The 15,625-nt window shown below is 48.8% G+C and overlaps 2 protein-coding genes across 3 annotated transcripts in view; one reads left to right on the top strand and one right to left on the bottom strand.

Annotated features, from left to right (window-relative positions):
• Window positions 1–7,332: 7,332 nt before the first annotated feature.
• Window positions 7,333–10,848, bottom strand: LOC112208190 (uncharacterized). The gene is made up of 2 exons (XM_054678133.2): window positions 10,789–10,848; window positions 7,333–10,756 (listed from the first exon to the last, which is right to left on the bottom strand). The coding sequence occupies exons 1-2, from the start codon at window positions 10,846–10,848 to the stop codon at window positions 10,028–10,030; spliced, it is 789 nt and encodes a 262-aa protein (XP_054534108.1). The 3' UTR covers window positions 7,333–10,027.
• Window positions 10,018–15,625, top strand: part of SH3RF3 (SH3 domain containing ring finger 3) — a 353,462-nt gene continuing 347,854 nt past the window's right edge. For both annotated transcript variants that reach the window (XM_054678130.2, XM_054678129.2), the window contains exon 1: window positions 10,018–11,555. In XM_054678130.2, the coding sequence (XP_054534105.1) occupies window positions 10,983–11,555 (573 nt within the window). In that variant the 5' untranslated portion in view covers window positions 10,018–10,982. The remainder of the gene's footprint in view (window positions 11,556–15,625) is intronic.

The raw sequence follows: 15,625 nt of genomic DNA, 5'->3' as shown, positions 1-15,625 counted from the left end.
CTGCAGCCGGCCACTCAGCTGGACTGGCAAAACAGAATATCTGTGTGTCAGTGTATGTTTTATTCATCTGTTTTTTGGGTCAGGGTCTGTGGGCAGACCCCTGCAGCTAATGCCCTCTTGTGAGGAGCAATACCTCAACTGGTGCCCTCTCTGAGGCTCACAATACCTCAATAAGTCATGATTTCAAATATTTGGAGAGTCATGTGGACAAGGGACCAGATTTCATTCCCAGTTGCTTAGAGAAGGGAAAATAGATAAAAGTTTCTGAAAGATGGACACATGCCTGGTATGTGGAAGGACTTTCTAAGTCGTGGGATCCCATAATAAACCAGACTGTCATTTGAGGGGGTGAGGCTGGCAGTTCTCCATCACTGGCAATGTCTAGGCAGAGGTGGTGACCACCTGGCTGCAGGGGTGGTGGTGTGAAACCAGGATGGTTGAATGAGGGAAGTTTTAAATTTGACTCTGTGATTCTATAACGGACTTGCCTTTGCAGCATCCACCAGGCTTTTCTTGGAAGGCATCGTCCTAGGTGCAATGAGGCTCTGACCTGGCTTTTCAAGAAATATCTGAGAGCTTGGTAGGAGCTCTGGGGAAATGCTAAGACACTTTGTCAGGCATGGAGTTCCTGGATAGAATGGCCACTGAGGCACATGCAATGTTCAATATGCATTTTATTCTAGAAAGGTCTATGTATTTAACTACAGAGCAGAATGGACACAACTCTTGGCACATTCACAATCCATATCTCTCTCACAAGGAAGGGACCGCCATCATCCTGTCCGTGAAACAGTCCCATTGCTCTTTTCCTGAGGTTGGTTATTCTACTTTAGCTCTATATCTTTCATAAAGGATTTCACATTTTTCTAAAATACACGAGTATTATTTATAATTGACAATCTCCCCTTGGATGATTTAGGATATACTTCTGCCAAGACAAGAATTCAGATATTCAATATTATTCAATGTCAATTATGCTGTGATTATGCTGGAAGCTTTTTTTATATTCAATTTTCATTCATTCGCTCATGACTGTAATTTAAATAAGGGATTTTCTTTACTGCATTAAATGTATTATCAATGCAGTGCTATAGCTTAATAACTGTACCATGCCTACAAGTTTAAGTATTTTCCAAGATCTTAAGCCAAATTAAAATAAAGTATATTATGTCTCCAAATTGGAGAAGAAAATTTATTATAATTCTTTTGAAGACTGCAAAAGAAAACACAGACAACTGCAGGATTATTTTTAATACTGAAAAAGATTTTGAAATATTTTCATCACAGTGCTATGGAAACTGCAGTTGGTAACAAGGAGATACCTCATCAGAGTAAAATGTACATTGCTTTACGTTGAAAAAATCGCCATTGTTTGTGAAGATTTTTATGGACCAAAAGAAATGTAATTGAATGATGTATCCCATGAATTTAAACAAATTCATATTCAAAATGTTCTTAATGTTCCAAATAATCATTCAGGCCTTCACCTGATCAGATTAAGAGAAGTCCAGATATTTGTCTTGGGTCCTCCCTCTGAATTGTCCAAGAACTATGCAGCCTGAAGGGGCTGGCTCCAAGGCCATGCAGAGTGGGAACTTCAGGATGTGACTACCCACTGGGTTCCTCATGGCATCCCTGCTCACTGCAGGCTACCTGTAGGGTGGAGTCACCCGGCCCAACTCATTTGTAAGAGGAGGGGGAGGGCCTCCCAGTGTAGGCCCAGCTGGCCTGGCTTAGCCTGCCAGGGGCCTGGATTCACTCTGTTTAACAACCAGGGCTTTGGTGGATGACCAGGGACTCTTCCAGGGGTCAACCCCTCCCCTCAGGCCACCTGGAGCCCAAGGGCTTCCTCACAGGTGAATATGCCACATTAGCCTCGCATACTCAGCTGTGGTCCCCAAGGATGTAAGGTAGAGACGGACTTCCAGCCTCAGCCAAGTGCTCAGCCAGGTTGGCCTTCCCATGACCGCCCTCCACCCCCAGGGTATCAGACCAACCTGCACTTCTTCTTGGATGAGTGGGCACCTTGTGCTCTAGGTGACCTTTCCTTCCAGTTCACGTCCATCAAAAAGGCCTCCATGTGGTGAGCCGAGATCGCGCCATTGCACTCCAGCCTGGGCAAAAAGAGCGAGACTCCGTCTCAAAAAAAAAAAAAAAAAAAAAAAAAAAGCAGCCTCTAGGTGAAGGGTTGAGGAGGCTGTGGAAACTGACTCACCACCGCTCAGCTTTGTATACCAAGAGGTACGGGGAGGAGGGGTCCTGTTGACTTTCCCCAGGCAGCGGATACCTACTTCCCTCACATGTCCAAAGCCAAGGGGAACACTCAAGTACTTCTTCCTGGTACAGAGAAGCCCTGCACCAGGTAACTGGCAGCTTTGTCTACACAGTAAAGAGGGTGGCAACTCATGCAGTGCAGCTGTTGCAGGTTAAGAAGTGAAGTTCTGGCTGGGTGCGGTGGCTCACGCCTGTAATCCTAGCACTTTGGGAGGCCGAGGTGGGCGGATCACAAGGTCAGGAGATCGAGACCATCCTAGCTAACATGGTGAAACCCCGTCTCTACTAAAAATACAAAAAAAAATTAGCCGGACAAGGTGGCAGGCGCCTGTAGTCCCAGCTACTCGGAGGCTGAGGCAGGAGAATGACATGCGCCCGGGAGGTGGAGCTTGCAGTGAGCTGAGATCACACCACTGCACTCCAGCCTGGGCGACAGAGTGAGACTCCATCTCTCTAAAACAAAACAAAACAAAACAAAACAAGAAGTGAAGTTCTACCTAACCAGGGACCTGGGTATCTGAAAATTAAAAAACAAAGTCTTAATTTTAACTCCTTTCTAGGAATAAAAAAAATCCTTCACTTGCGCTAATGATATTTACACTGCAATTACCTAGAAAAAATACCTGCAATTAACTGCTTTAAAAGGTTAAATAGGTGCACAGCATCTGTTTCTCAAACTTAACTTTCCTCTGTCAACTTCTCTGTCATAGGAATGGCAACATTTGTGTAGCACTAAATCACATCTGTAAAGCATTTTGCAACCTGCAGATGGAGAGTGTTCTGAGTAGCTCAGTGACTGATGAGACCCCCTGCTACACGTTCCTCCCGATCCTCTGTCCTCTGCTTAGCAAGTGGGAAAGACTTTACTGCAGTTTCCAGAGTAAAAACCAGGGGTTACTCTTCTCCCTGTAGGCTTCATCTATCACCTCCAGGAAAATGACTCCCAGATTCACACCCCCAACCCTAACCTCCCTCTGGAACTCTGTTTGAATCACATCTCTAACTGCCAGACATCTGTACCTCCCTGCCTGCCAGCACCTCTAACTTATGTGTCTAAAATAAAACTTCTCCTCCTGCTACCTCTGGCATCTAATCAGTGGCCGAGGAGGCTATCTTTTTTCATATGTGTATTCAGCAGGTGTCTACTGAGTACCTGCTGGTGTAAAGCACTGTGCTTGCTAGTGGGAAGGATACAAGCTTGAGTCTGCTACTCAAGGAGCTCAGGTTCAAGAAAGCGAGACAAAGCAACTGTGCTACATGGGAGAGAGGGATCAAGTCAGGATGAGAAGAACAGATGTAGTTTCAGAAGGGATTCAGGAGGGAACACGCTTTTGTTGAAAGAAATTTACAGGTAGTGAGTGCCCATTGTTTGCTCAATATTTTCCACACTGCTGTGGTTTCCCAGAAGCAGATCTTAAGGGAAGGATTTGCGGGCAGGTAGTTTATTTGGGAGGGGACCCTAGGAAACATCAACAGGGATTGGAAAGGGACTTAGAAAGGAAGTGCCAGCCAATCAACAGGTTCACTGTGGGCAAGTTAGCTTGGATGAAGCTTAACCCTGCTGGGGGACAGTGTAAAGCTATTCCTCCCGAGGGGCAGGAGAGCTGTCATCTGCCATTGCTGAGGACTGCCCCTGATGTTTGGAGCCTGTGCATGTGGGCACAAGCCCAGAGGTGTTGGGTAGCAGGGATAAGAGAATTCAAGTGTGGCTTGACAGCCTCCACTGTATGGGTTTGGTCTTACTAAAGCCCCCATCAACACAGTAATTTAGGCCAGCTGTGGTGGCTCATGCCTGTAATCTTAGCACTTTGGGAGGCCAAGGTGGGAGGACCACTTGAACCCAGGAGTTTGAAACCAGCCTGGTCAACATAGCGAGACCTAGTCTCTACAAAAATTTAAAAAATTAGCCAGACATGGTGGCATGTGCCTGTGGTCCCAGCTACTCAGTAGGCTGAAGTGGGAGGATCCCTTGAGCCCAGGAGTTCCAGGCTAGAGTGAACCATGATTGTGCCACTGCACTCCAACCTGGGTGAAAGAGGGAGACCCTGTTTCTTTCACACCCACACCCACACAAAAACCCAAAGCCCAAACCAAACAATAAACAAGATAATTTAACACCATAGTGTTTAATTCCTCTCACCTCAAGTTGTGTCTTAGGCAGCCTTGGTAACTTGCACAGTGACGGTGAACTAGTAACATGAGAAACAGGCTTGAACTCATGCCTGGTGGACGATGTAGCCCACAGTTGTGCCTGACATCACACAGCTGGGAGATCATGGAAGACTGCAGGGAGGAGGAGGCATCAGAGAGGAGTGGTGAATGCGTGTGGCCATCCTCAGAGTGCAGGTATCAGCCGTGGCTCAGAGGTAGTGACACCCTCATATCCATCTCCCTCTGGGTGCTAACTAGACAGGTGCCCTGAGCTCTCACCACCCTCTTTTGCTCTTTCCCAAGCCTTGTGTCATCCCAACTCAGCCTTCCTCACTGCGGCTTTTCCTTCCTTCCTTCCTTCCTTCCTTCCTTCCTTCCTTCCTTCCTTCTCTCCCTCCCTCCCTCCCTTCCCCTGAAGCACAGTGCTCCCTGGGGTCTGCCCCAAGCATGCCTTTCTCTCTTCTCCATGGATGAAAGCATTTGCTCCTCTGGGTCTTCCTGCTGCCTATATGCGGATGAATTCAAGTCTGTATTTTTAGCTCTGGTCTTATTCATGAGCTCCAGGGTTTGGGTGGATGTAAAATATAGACTCAAGTCCCCCACTTTGGATGCAAGTCTTGATTATTCCACTCAGTAGCAATGTGACATTGGATTGGTTCCATATTCCCTCTCTGCCTCAATTTCCTCACTTGTGAAATGGAGGTACCACATTAATACTTGCCTCGTAGGGCTGGGTGGTGGAAGAATGAGTTCACCAGGATGGAGAGCATGGTGCTGTGGCTGGCTGCCATTTCTCACCCATGGCTGCACCTGTTTTGGACAGTTTCATCCTGCCCTTCTAGAATGCCAGTGCATCAAGGGAAGGGCTAGGACCTTGCTGGTATACAGTTGGTGCTCAATTTATAGGTTGTTGAATTAACTCCCATGGACATAACTGAAACCAAGGTTCTTAGCACTGGACTCTCTACTCCTATGCTATTTTCTTTTCAGTTTTATTTATTTATTTATTTATTTATTTATTATTTTTTTGACACAGTCTAGCTCTGTCGCCCAGGCTAGAGTACGGTGGCACAATCTCAACATGCTGCAGCCTCCACCTCCCGGGTTCAAGCGAGTCTCATGCCTCAGTCTCCCGAGTAGCTGGGATTAAAGGCACATGCCACCACATGTATTTAATTTTTTTTTTTTTTGAGACAGAGTCTCGCTCTTGTTGCCCAGGCTGGAGTGCAATGGCATAATCTTGGCTCATTGCAACCTCCACCTCCTGGGTTCAAGCGATTCTCCTGCCTCAGCCTCCCAAGTAGCTGAGGTTACAGGTGCCCACCACCACATCCGGCAAATTTTTGTATTTTAGTAGAGACAGGGTTTCACCATGTTAGTCAGGCTGGTCTCGAACTGCTGACCTCAGGTGATCTGCCCGCCTCGGCCTCCCAAAGTTCTGGGATTACAGGCGTGAGCCACCGTGCCTGGGCTAATTTGTTTTATTTTTAGTAAAGACAGGATTTCACTATGTTGGCCAGGCTGGTGTCGAACTCCTGACCCCAGGTGATCCGCCCGTCTCGGCCTCCCAGAGTGCTGGGATTACAGGCATGAGCCATCGTGCCCGGCTGCAGTTTTGTTTTAAAAATTGTCAGAAAATACATAACATAAAAGTGACCATTTTACCCATTTTAAAGTGTACAGTTCAGTGGCATTAAGTGGATTTGCTTTGTTGTCGTCCTGTGTTAGTTTTTAACCAGTAACTTCCAGTCTTGTGTCTCCCTGTATCAGATTTCTTCTTGCCCCAAATGAGTACATTTAGGGTTGCCTGACTAAACCTTCCTCAACCCTACATGGTGCAATGCCTGGTGGAGATCCTCCAGGATTCTGCAACTATAGCTGCTGTTCAATGCAGTGATGATTGTCTCATATAGAGGGGCTTTGTTTATCGTAAATAATGTGCATCAATTTGGGTTCCCAGTTGAAAACAACAAAAATGGACTCTGGTTGATTTAACGAAAAAGAAACTAAGGAAATGAAATTGCAAAACCCATAGGATCAACAGCAAGGCCAGGAAAGCAGTGGAGGCTACAGTCCAGGCTCACCAGGCAGTCACGTCCGGGGTTGGCCTGTTGCCAAGGCGTGCCCCCACTCTGAGATGCTACAGGCTGCAGGCACTGCTGCTGTCAGCCACCTGCCCCATAGCTGCTGAACTCTCGGTGCTTCCTCTGCCCACATCCCTCCACCTCCCAGAGTGTGGTGGCGGAGGGGCAGCTTTTGACTAGCTGAGCCTGTCACATTCCCACACCTTAGCAGAGTTGGTGGGGGGTTAGAATTATCTGACTATCACCATGTGGAGCGTCTTCCAAATCTAAAAAGAAGTTCAAATTTTGGGCCGCCAAAAACCTGACATACAGCCGTCCAGTCCTGTTTCCTCTGAGCTTTTTCTCCTTTGGACAGACGCCCTGTGTTCCTTCAACTGAAACTCATGGATGAGGCCTCCGGATCCCTTACCACATCGTCATTAATTTTTGGTACCCAGAATTGGAAGTAATCTCACAAGTCTGAGGTACAATGGGATTATTTTTTTCCAAACCCTGACCACCCCCCACCTTAACTTTCATGAAGGCATCTGAAGATTTCATTACTTCTCTAGTCAGCCATACTACATAGATGACTCATGTTGGCTCATACAATGCTTGTGGTCAACTGAAATCCCCAGATCTTTTTAGGAATGGCTGTAAAGCCAGGTCTTCTCAATTATTTACTTATATAATTGGCTTATTGAACATGTGCAAATTTAACCGAGTAACATAAGACTGTATTTGTAATACTTCAACTATTTAGTTCACACCCTTAAATTCCCTCACGCTGTAGCATAGTGTACTTGGCTACTTCAACCAGAAATTGCAAACTGGCGGTCTGTAGGCCAATTTGACCACACATTTATTTTGTTTGGCTAATATGGGGGTTTTTGAGAACTAAATCGGTTGCCAACTGTTGAACATCAGGAGATGTCATGTAAAAAGCAGCACTTCCAACTTCTCTTGAAAGGTATGAAGATCTAACAACATTTGGTCGTCATTCCCCCAGGGCTGGAGCTGGGCAGCAGCTACTTCCTCTGAAGGGTGCAGACAAAGCTCACTGCAGTCCCCACCAGGCCCTATTGCCTGGGGTTCACCCTGCTTCATTAATTTCATGCCCTGCCCAGTCACTGTGGACATCTGGGTGCATAGTCTGTGTGTCCTGTGGGTGCTGGTTATGGCAGGGGCAAAAGGGGTAAAGTGGAGGCAGAAGAAAGCTGGGAAAGGTGGGCTTAAGTGGCTCTCTCTTGCTCTTGTCTGTCTTGGGTCGTGCAAGATAAAGATGTACTGAGGGCAGAGATGTGGCGGTGAGCTTCTGGCACGGGCATCTGTGGTTCTGACTGCCCAGCACAGCAATTCTTCTGGAAATTCTCACTTCTCCTGTGTGACTACAGAGAGTGCTGCCAGGTTTCAGATGATCCTGCTCCTGTGGCCAAGGCACACGGGTCCAAAGAGTGACCGCTGGTCCATACTAGTGATAGAGTTTTAGAACTTCCAGGAGTGGCTGATGTTGTTGGAAGAAAGGCTCATGAAGATTTGACCGCATTTTCTGTCATGTGGGTTGGGAAGCAGAGGCAGCTGGTGCAAGAAAGTGAAGGGTTGAGTCATCAACTAGAGACAGGGACAGCAACACACACTGCGGGCTCTATCTGTGCTAATCTGGCTCAGCTCTTAGCCTGGGATCCTATGAGATGCCTCGTATTATTAGTGTATATTCTGCTCCCTTTAAAATTTACCTAGAGTTGGTTTCTGTTGCTTGCAACCAAAAGCACCAGGGCATGTCATCACAGGCAGTCCTTGCTCTCTGTGAGCCCTTCCAGTGCCTGATGGGCCCCCTCTTTATGCTCCCCCTTGTCTACCATCTGCTCTTGGATCAAGCATCCTGGGTTCTCTAAACAATTCCCCTTGTTCCTGAGCAAGGGTAAGAGTGAAAGGTGGCACATGTGAATGTTTCCATGCACTGCGAGGTGTGTGCCCTTCCTTCGGCCCTCAAGGGAAGCCAGGCAGCTCTGCGATGCTTTCCATCTCACCCTGTTGTTGGCGCTGATGTAAATCATACAGATGGAAATCCACATTGCTGAGAGACATCCAGGTTAAGAAAGCCACCTGCTGCTATCAGAAGCAAAGTTTCCAGGGACTAGCATCCTGATATAAGCCCAGGATATGTGTAATTGAGATACTAAGATCTGCCTTCAAATCACCAGTAGGTGATGAGAGAGAGAGAGAGAGAGAGAGAGAGGGAGAGAGAGAGAGAGAAAGAGAGACGTATCCTTTCATTCATTCTACAAATATTTATTGAACACCTACTATATGCTAGGCACTGCCCTAGGCACTAAGGATATTACAGTGGAAAAGATCTGTAGCTTACAGAGAGCTTACATTCTAATGGCATGTAAACTTTATGTGTTAGTTCTGTGGATACAAAAATGAAAATTCAGCCCCAATGGCTTTACAAGTATGAATATCACTTTCCTCATTTGTAAAATGAGTTTAAAATAATTATCACAGGTTGGGCACCGTGGCTGGCGCCTGTACTCCCAGCACTTTGTGAAGATGAGGTTGGAGCATCTCTTGAGCCCAGGAGTTTGAGACTAGCCTGGGCAACATAAGGAGACCCCGTCGCTACAAAAAATTTAAATTAAAAATTTAGCCAGGCGCGGTGGCACGCCTGTAGTTTCCACTATTCAGGAGGCTGAGGTGAAAGGATGGCTTGAGCCCAAGAGTTTGAGGCTGCAGTGAGCCGTGATAGCACCCTGCGCTCTAGCCTGCCTGACAGAACGAGATCCTGTCTAAAGCTATGGAAGTAAATATAAATAAATAAAATAATTATCTCGCAGAGCTGTTTAGAGGATTAAATAATATATAGCACAGTCTTGGCCTTTTAGCCTCAACAAATACTACTTTTTTCCTTAATAATAACAGAAAGATCATACAACTTCACAAACCACAAGGACAGGCTGGCCGATAGGCAGGCCCTCCACGACTCTTCTGATGTTAGCCCTGACTGAACTCGCTGTGCAGCGTCCAGCCAATCCTGGTTTGTGCTGGGCCCTGGACTGGAACCCAGCCCTTCCCGACGGGAACGCAAAGCGGCCACGAGGGGGCAGCGCACGGCAGGGAATCTTCGCCGCCGACCCCAGCCCACCGCCAAACTTCCCTGCTGCTCTCGGTCCTCCTGTACGTACTTCCGTTGCTCTGACGCTCCCAGAAGCCGGGGCGTCGGGAAGGAGAGCGCGAATTCACCCTCCTCTGCGCCTCCGTAGGAAAAAATTGAAGCGGGGTTCACGAGACTGCGCCGCGGCGGGCGCTAGAGCCCCTCGCACAGCGCCGCCAAGGGTGCGGCGTGGAGCCGGGCGCCTGGCGCCAGGGTGCTGGTCGGCGGGCAGCGGCGCCAGCCTCCGACCCGCGACTCCGGCGAGCCAAGGCTGCGCCGGGAGGAGTCGGCGCGGGCCCCGGGGTGCCCCCTTCAATTGGAGCGCCTTCCCTTCCTGCCTTGCGGGGCATCCCCACACCTACACCGGAACGAAGCTCCGGGGCTGTCACTTCTGCGTGCTTCTCGGAAAGGAGTCTGAACAGGGAGCGCTCCGGGGAGTCGTCGGGGAGGATGCCCGGGCGTCGGCTGTGTCCCCAAGCTGCTCGCCGGCGCTGGCGAGGAAGGCAGTCGGGATAACGCCGCCCAAACTTTCCTTCGCAGCAGCGTTGGCAGGAAACGTCCCTCTCTGAGGCTCACCAAAAGCCGAAAAAGACTCGGACGCTTGGAGGAGGCAGGGCCAAGCCTGCGCAGGAGAGGTTCCCCGGAGCCCTGGAGATGTCCTAGGGGACCAGGCTAATCGCCGGCTTGCGCCCAAGCGAAGGGAAGTCCTGCAGGCACGGCGCCTCCTTCCCTGAGCCCCGCAGTGACCGTGACCTCCGCGCGCACCCCCGCGCACGTGCTCGCGGCCGAGGAAGAGGAACGGTCCTGCTGAATCCTCTAGAGGACGGCGACTAGCGAGCAGGCCAAGAGCGCATGGAGGTGCCGCGGGGGCGGTGCGGCTCGCCAGCTGCGCGGAGGAACGTGCACGCCGCGCCCCGGCCTCCCCGGGGACCTGGCCGGCCGCTGCCCGCACTTCCTGCCGCTGGTCTTCCAGGCGCGAGCCGCCGCTTGCAGCAGAGAACCCGTTGAGCTTCGTGCCCGGCAGCACCCCCGGTCCCCCGCGCGGGGCGGACTTGCGGCGGGACAGGTGTAGCCGGCAGCCGCAGGCGCTGCGCTCAGGACTGGGCGGGCTCGGCTGGCCGGGTGTTAGCTCGCCGCGCGCGGAACTCCGGTCCCCGCCACGCAGGCCGGTCGGTGAGCCACTTCGCACCGCCACAGCCCTAGCATCGGGCCACCAGCCGGGGTGAAGAAAGTCACGGCGGAGCCCGGCTCCCCAGTCCTGATGCTGGCTGCCGGTGGCGGGCTCCACGCCGGCCCCGGGACCTAGGCAGCCGCGCGAGACCGCTGCGGGCGCCTCCCCCATGCTGCTCGGAGCGTCCTGGCTGTGCGCATCCAAGGCGGCCGCCGCTGCTGCGCAGAGCGAGGGCGACGAGGACAGGCCAGGCGAGCGACGGCGGCGTCGGGCGGCGGCCACCGCCGCGGGGGCGGGCGAGGACATGGACGAGTCGTCGCTGCTGGACCTGCTGGAGTGCTCCGTGTGTCTGGAGCGCCTGGACACCACGGCCAAGGTGCTGCCATGCCAACACACTTTCTGCCGCCGCTGCCTGGAGAGCATCGTGTGCTCGCGCCACGAGCTGCGCTGCCCCGAGTGCCGCATCCTGGTGGGCTGCGGCGTGGACGAACTGCCCGCCAACATCTTGCTGGTGCGACTGCTGGACGGCATCCGTCAGCGGCCCCGCGCGGGCACCAGCCCCGGCGGCAGCCCGCCCGCGCGTCCCATCCCAGGCCAGAGTGCGGCCCCCACGCTCGCGGGCGGCGGGGGCGGCGCGGCAGGCAGCACCCCGGGTTCCCCGGTTTTCCTCTCCGCGGCCGCGGGCAGCACCGCCGGCAGTCTGCGGGAGCTGGCGACCAGCAGGACCGCGCCGGTGGCAAAGGTGAGTATCTGTCTCGGCGGAAGTGGCCACGGCACGTGGGAGTGTGTGGGTGGGTGCTTGGGCGTGGGGGGCAATAATGAGGTGCGGAGGAGACCAAGGGTGGTCCTGCGTTGGCCCACTCCGCTGTTGCTCTTCCTCCAACTTCGCTTGCTTGGTGGCGGCATCCGGCCCCAGGGCAGCTCGCCGCTTGTTCACGTGTGTCCCATCCTCCTGTGGAGTGGGCACGCCTTCCTGTCTCGTCGCTCACCCCCGATTCCTTGGCCGGACTTGTTACCCTGCCTCTTAAACTTAGCATCGCCCTTGCATCTCCCTAGAAACGGGGACCTTCTTCCTCTGGGTCCCCAGACACTCCCTCTGCACACCCTGGGCCTGCCTAGAGAAAAGTTAGCCCTTAACGTTTCTGACAGGGCTCTGATGGCTGCTCTGGGAAGCCCGCGGGCCTCCTGCCTGCGGTGTGGCTAAGGAGGGGAGGGCAGAAGGCAGAGTGGGACTGGGGTTTGGGGGAATGCTTCTTGTAGTCTGGAAGGAGTTACTCTGGAGGCCCCAGGAGCCTTTGGACCCGGCCCTTTTGGACTTGGCAGTGTCTAACCAGAAGCCAAAGTCTTCTCCTGGGCTCCCAGGCACGGTTCATTCCCACGGGGGTCATTTATTTTTATTATTATTATTTTTGGTACAGCCGCATTTTAGGGCCTTCGCTGCTTCTGTTTTAGACGAAAGATCTTCTCTGGATGGCTTCAATGATTTGGTTTTAAAAGCTTCTTACAGCTTGTTATTACACACCCTTGCCACCTTGTGAACAGTTACCAGGAGAGAGGGCATGGGATGCTGGTTTAAATGAGAAAAGAAAGGACCCGGGTTTTGTTAATTTATTTAAATGGAGAAAAGCACTTAAATGTTAAAAAAAATACATTGTCTATCTATTGGAATAATCATTTGCTTTAGAAACACAACTTTATTCCTCTACTTTTGACCATTTAAGGAGTTGGTGATGCCTAGTCCTTCCACTATGTGTAATCCTGAAATGCTGGGAACATTCTAGCACCTGGATTAGGCAGTACTGCAAATCTCTAAGGTTAAGGTTAGGAACTTAAACCCTTGGATGTTGAGCTTGAGTTAAATGCCATACTTTGCTGCAATGGGCTTTTTTTTCTATGGATCAGGAAGAATGGGGACAGTCAAGGATAGTCACTGGGGGTCACTTGGGGGGCACTGCTGAAGGGGAATTTTTTTCTTTGGTTTTAATTGTGATTAAATCCAGCTAAATGCTTGCGTTAGAAATTTTCAAACTTTTCCTTCCTGGCCTTGCTGTTTTTGATGTAAGGTATTTATAATTAAATATCTTTATTTGCAGAATAAGTGGGTTACCTTCTTCTGTTCTGATAAATTATATGATATTCGGAGCCCCGCTTCTAGTAAAACGCTGGGACATTCTGATGACCATCTGTTTACAGATGTCCTCTCAGTTTATCTTGGGGGACTTTGTGTTTGACCAGGAGGTTAGGAGGTAACCTCTGACATGTGACAGGCTGAAGCTTTGATGCCACTCCGGGAATTCTGTGCCATTTGTAGTACCTTTTAGAACTTGTCAAAGGGGTTGAAGCTTGGAACTTTTTAGTAGTGACATTTAGTATTAGCAGGAAATTGATGTTTTACTCACCATATGTTGAGACCCTTGGTTGACTTTCTTTATGGGTGCATAGTCATGTTCATGACTTTTTGTGTTTTTGGGATGTTTCTGGACGTTGTTTAATAGACGAGCACTTATTTAACTAATAAGCAGGAGTCCTGCATGGTGTATTCACACTACACTAGCACTATACTACCATACTGGGATAATAGCATTAGGTCCAGCATATACTTGAGGAGTGGGAAGGATTGTAATAGCATATCAGGCATTGAGCAACCCTATACAGTTGGTTGACAAAGATTTCGGCTGAAAATTACTTTTGGTACTTTACTGTCCATTGGAATTGCTTGACTCCTGCCAGGAAAGTTGAATGCTGGATGTTGTTGCATGTTGTTTAATAGAGGGGCACTTATTTAACTAACATGCCATGATAGAAGGTAACCATAAATATTACAGTCCTATCGTTTCCCAATTAGAAGCTCCTTACATCTTCTTTTGGGCCAATTAGGGTATGTATACTTTTTAGGTATATAGGTAAGTATTGGCATAGCTTGTTTACTTTATTAATTTTGTTACAGTTCAATATTTTGACAGCTTTATTTAAAAAAAAAGTTTTAATTTCTGTTTGGTTTTACTGGCAGGACACAAAACAGTGTTTTCCTGAACTCTTTACCTGTTGTTTTTCATCGGTTTTGGTGATCACCAGAGTACTTGGAGTCCCCTGACGTGGTTAGCAGAACCTCTCAGCTCTGCTCTCACCTGAGCCATTTGAGATAAAGCGCTTTTGTGGAGTCAGTTAACGATGCTACCCCTGGAAATCATATACCCAGTGATGAGTACCCATAGCCTAAGATCAGGAGTTGGTCTTTTTATTTGCCTGTTGGCAAATACTATATGTGTGTTGCTTCTTAAAGTGTGTTCATGTGTGTTACTTCTTGAAGTGACCTTTAAACAGTCCTGTTTCAATGGTACTGTCTAACCCTTGCAGTTGCTAATGTATGCTAAATTTCTCAGGCTAACTTGTTTGTTTATTGTTTTGTTTTCATTATTTTGCAAGAAAATCCCTTTAACATCCCAAGCTAGCATCAGTCAAATTGTTTCAGTGCAGTGAGAGTCTTGCTAAAAGAGTTTTGTGGTTCCACATTGGGTAATTCAAAACATGCTTTTTAATGTAAGTGATTTAATGAGGACTTGAATATCAGACAATTCCAATTTTTTTTTGAAAATTTTTTAAATCCTTGACTTATATTTGAGCCTATACAGAACATCTTCTGCAGTTCACGTAGACTCTGCTAGGCACTATTATAGGTAAACAAGACTGGCTTGGGCTTTCTGGATGGAGCTGACAGTAGAGGTAGTGAGTGGTTGCAAGCTGTCTGCCCAGCTCTCAGAAGGTACCCGTGGGCACTGACCGGTGTCACTCCAGAATTCTGTGAGGGTTACAAGGAAGGACATTGTCACAAATTAAAGAATTCTAGAAAGCGTAGGCAGTGCCTTTGATGATATAAAAGTTGGCATTACAGCCTAATAAGTTTATCTGTATTTTGTATCTTGAGGTACAGTGGTATATGTTCACATTGGATCCGTTTGAAAATCTCTTCTGTGTCTCTTTGACAGTGTGACTGGGACTTAATAGAGAAAATAATTTAAGTTGGAGAATCATAAAATTATATATGTTAAATATTTTATTTTATAAGCATACAGGTGTATGATTCTTCCACCATTTTCCGAGTACAGAGCTGAGAACCTTTCTTTGAGTTCCAGATTGTCTTTTTAGCTGAACACAATCACCTTTTATGATTTTCTATTTGTTTCTTTCAAATAGAGTGAAGACTAAGATTTTCAAAGGATTCTGAATAGAGCATCATTTAGATTTTAAATAGGGCCTCTCCACTAATGTTTGATGTTCTCATTTACACCTGATTTGACCATTTTGTTAGTGTTTGAGTTTTTCATACATGGTCATCTTGATTTCCCAAGGGGCTTTTTTTTTTTTTTTTTTTTTTTTTTTGCACTCAAACTTCTTCCCCTGTTACAGACTATTGAATTACGGTGCATATTTAGCATTATGAGTACAACTTGCATTAGCATAGTTGGGAATAAGGACAACAGATCCCTGATAAGCACAGGCCTCCCCAGGCAGGAGTGGCTGGCCCAGCCTTGCCGGGCTGTAGTCTCCGGTGGGTGTGGGTGACTTTGGCTGTGTTACAGAGGACGTGGAATGTTGGTTAGTCCAGCTGGTCAGCTAGTGGAGGCCAGGATAGAGGGTGTCTCTGGTATCTGGAAGCTAGTTACCATGTTCTTTGGGTCTCGACAGTTGAACTGCTTATATACCCGAGATTTTCTGTTGAACATTTACTGAGTGCCTGCTGCATGCTGGGCACTTTGACATATATCACCTTATGGAAAGTTCACAATAATCCTGCCAAGTGGCTGGTATAAT

The sequence above is a fragment of the Pan troglodytes genome, chromosome 12, assembly GCF_028858775.2.
Source record: "Pan troglodytes isolate AG18354 chromosome 12, NHGRI_mPanTro3-v2.0_pri, whole genome shotgun sequence".
NCBI classification, from domain to species: Eukaryota; Metazoa; Chordata; class Mammalia; order Primates; family Hominidae; genus Pan; species Pan troglodytes.
This window is presented reverse-complemented; position numbering and strand designations above follow the sequence as displayed.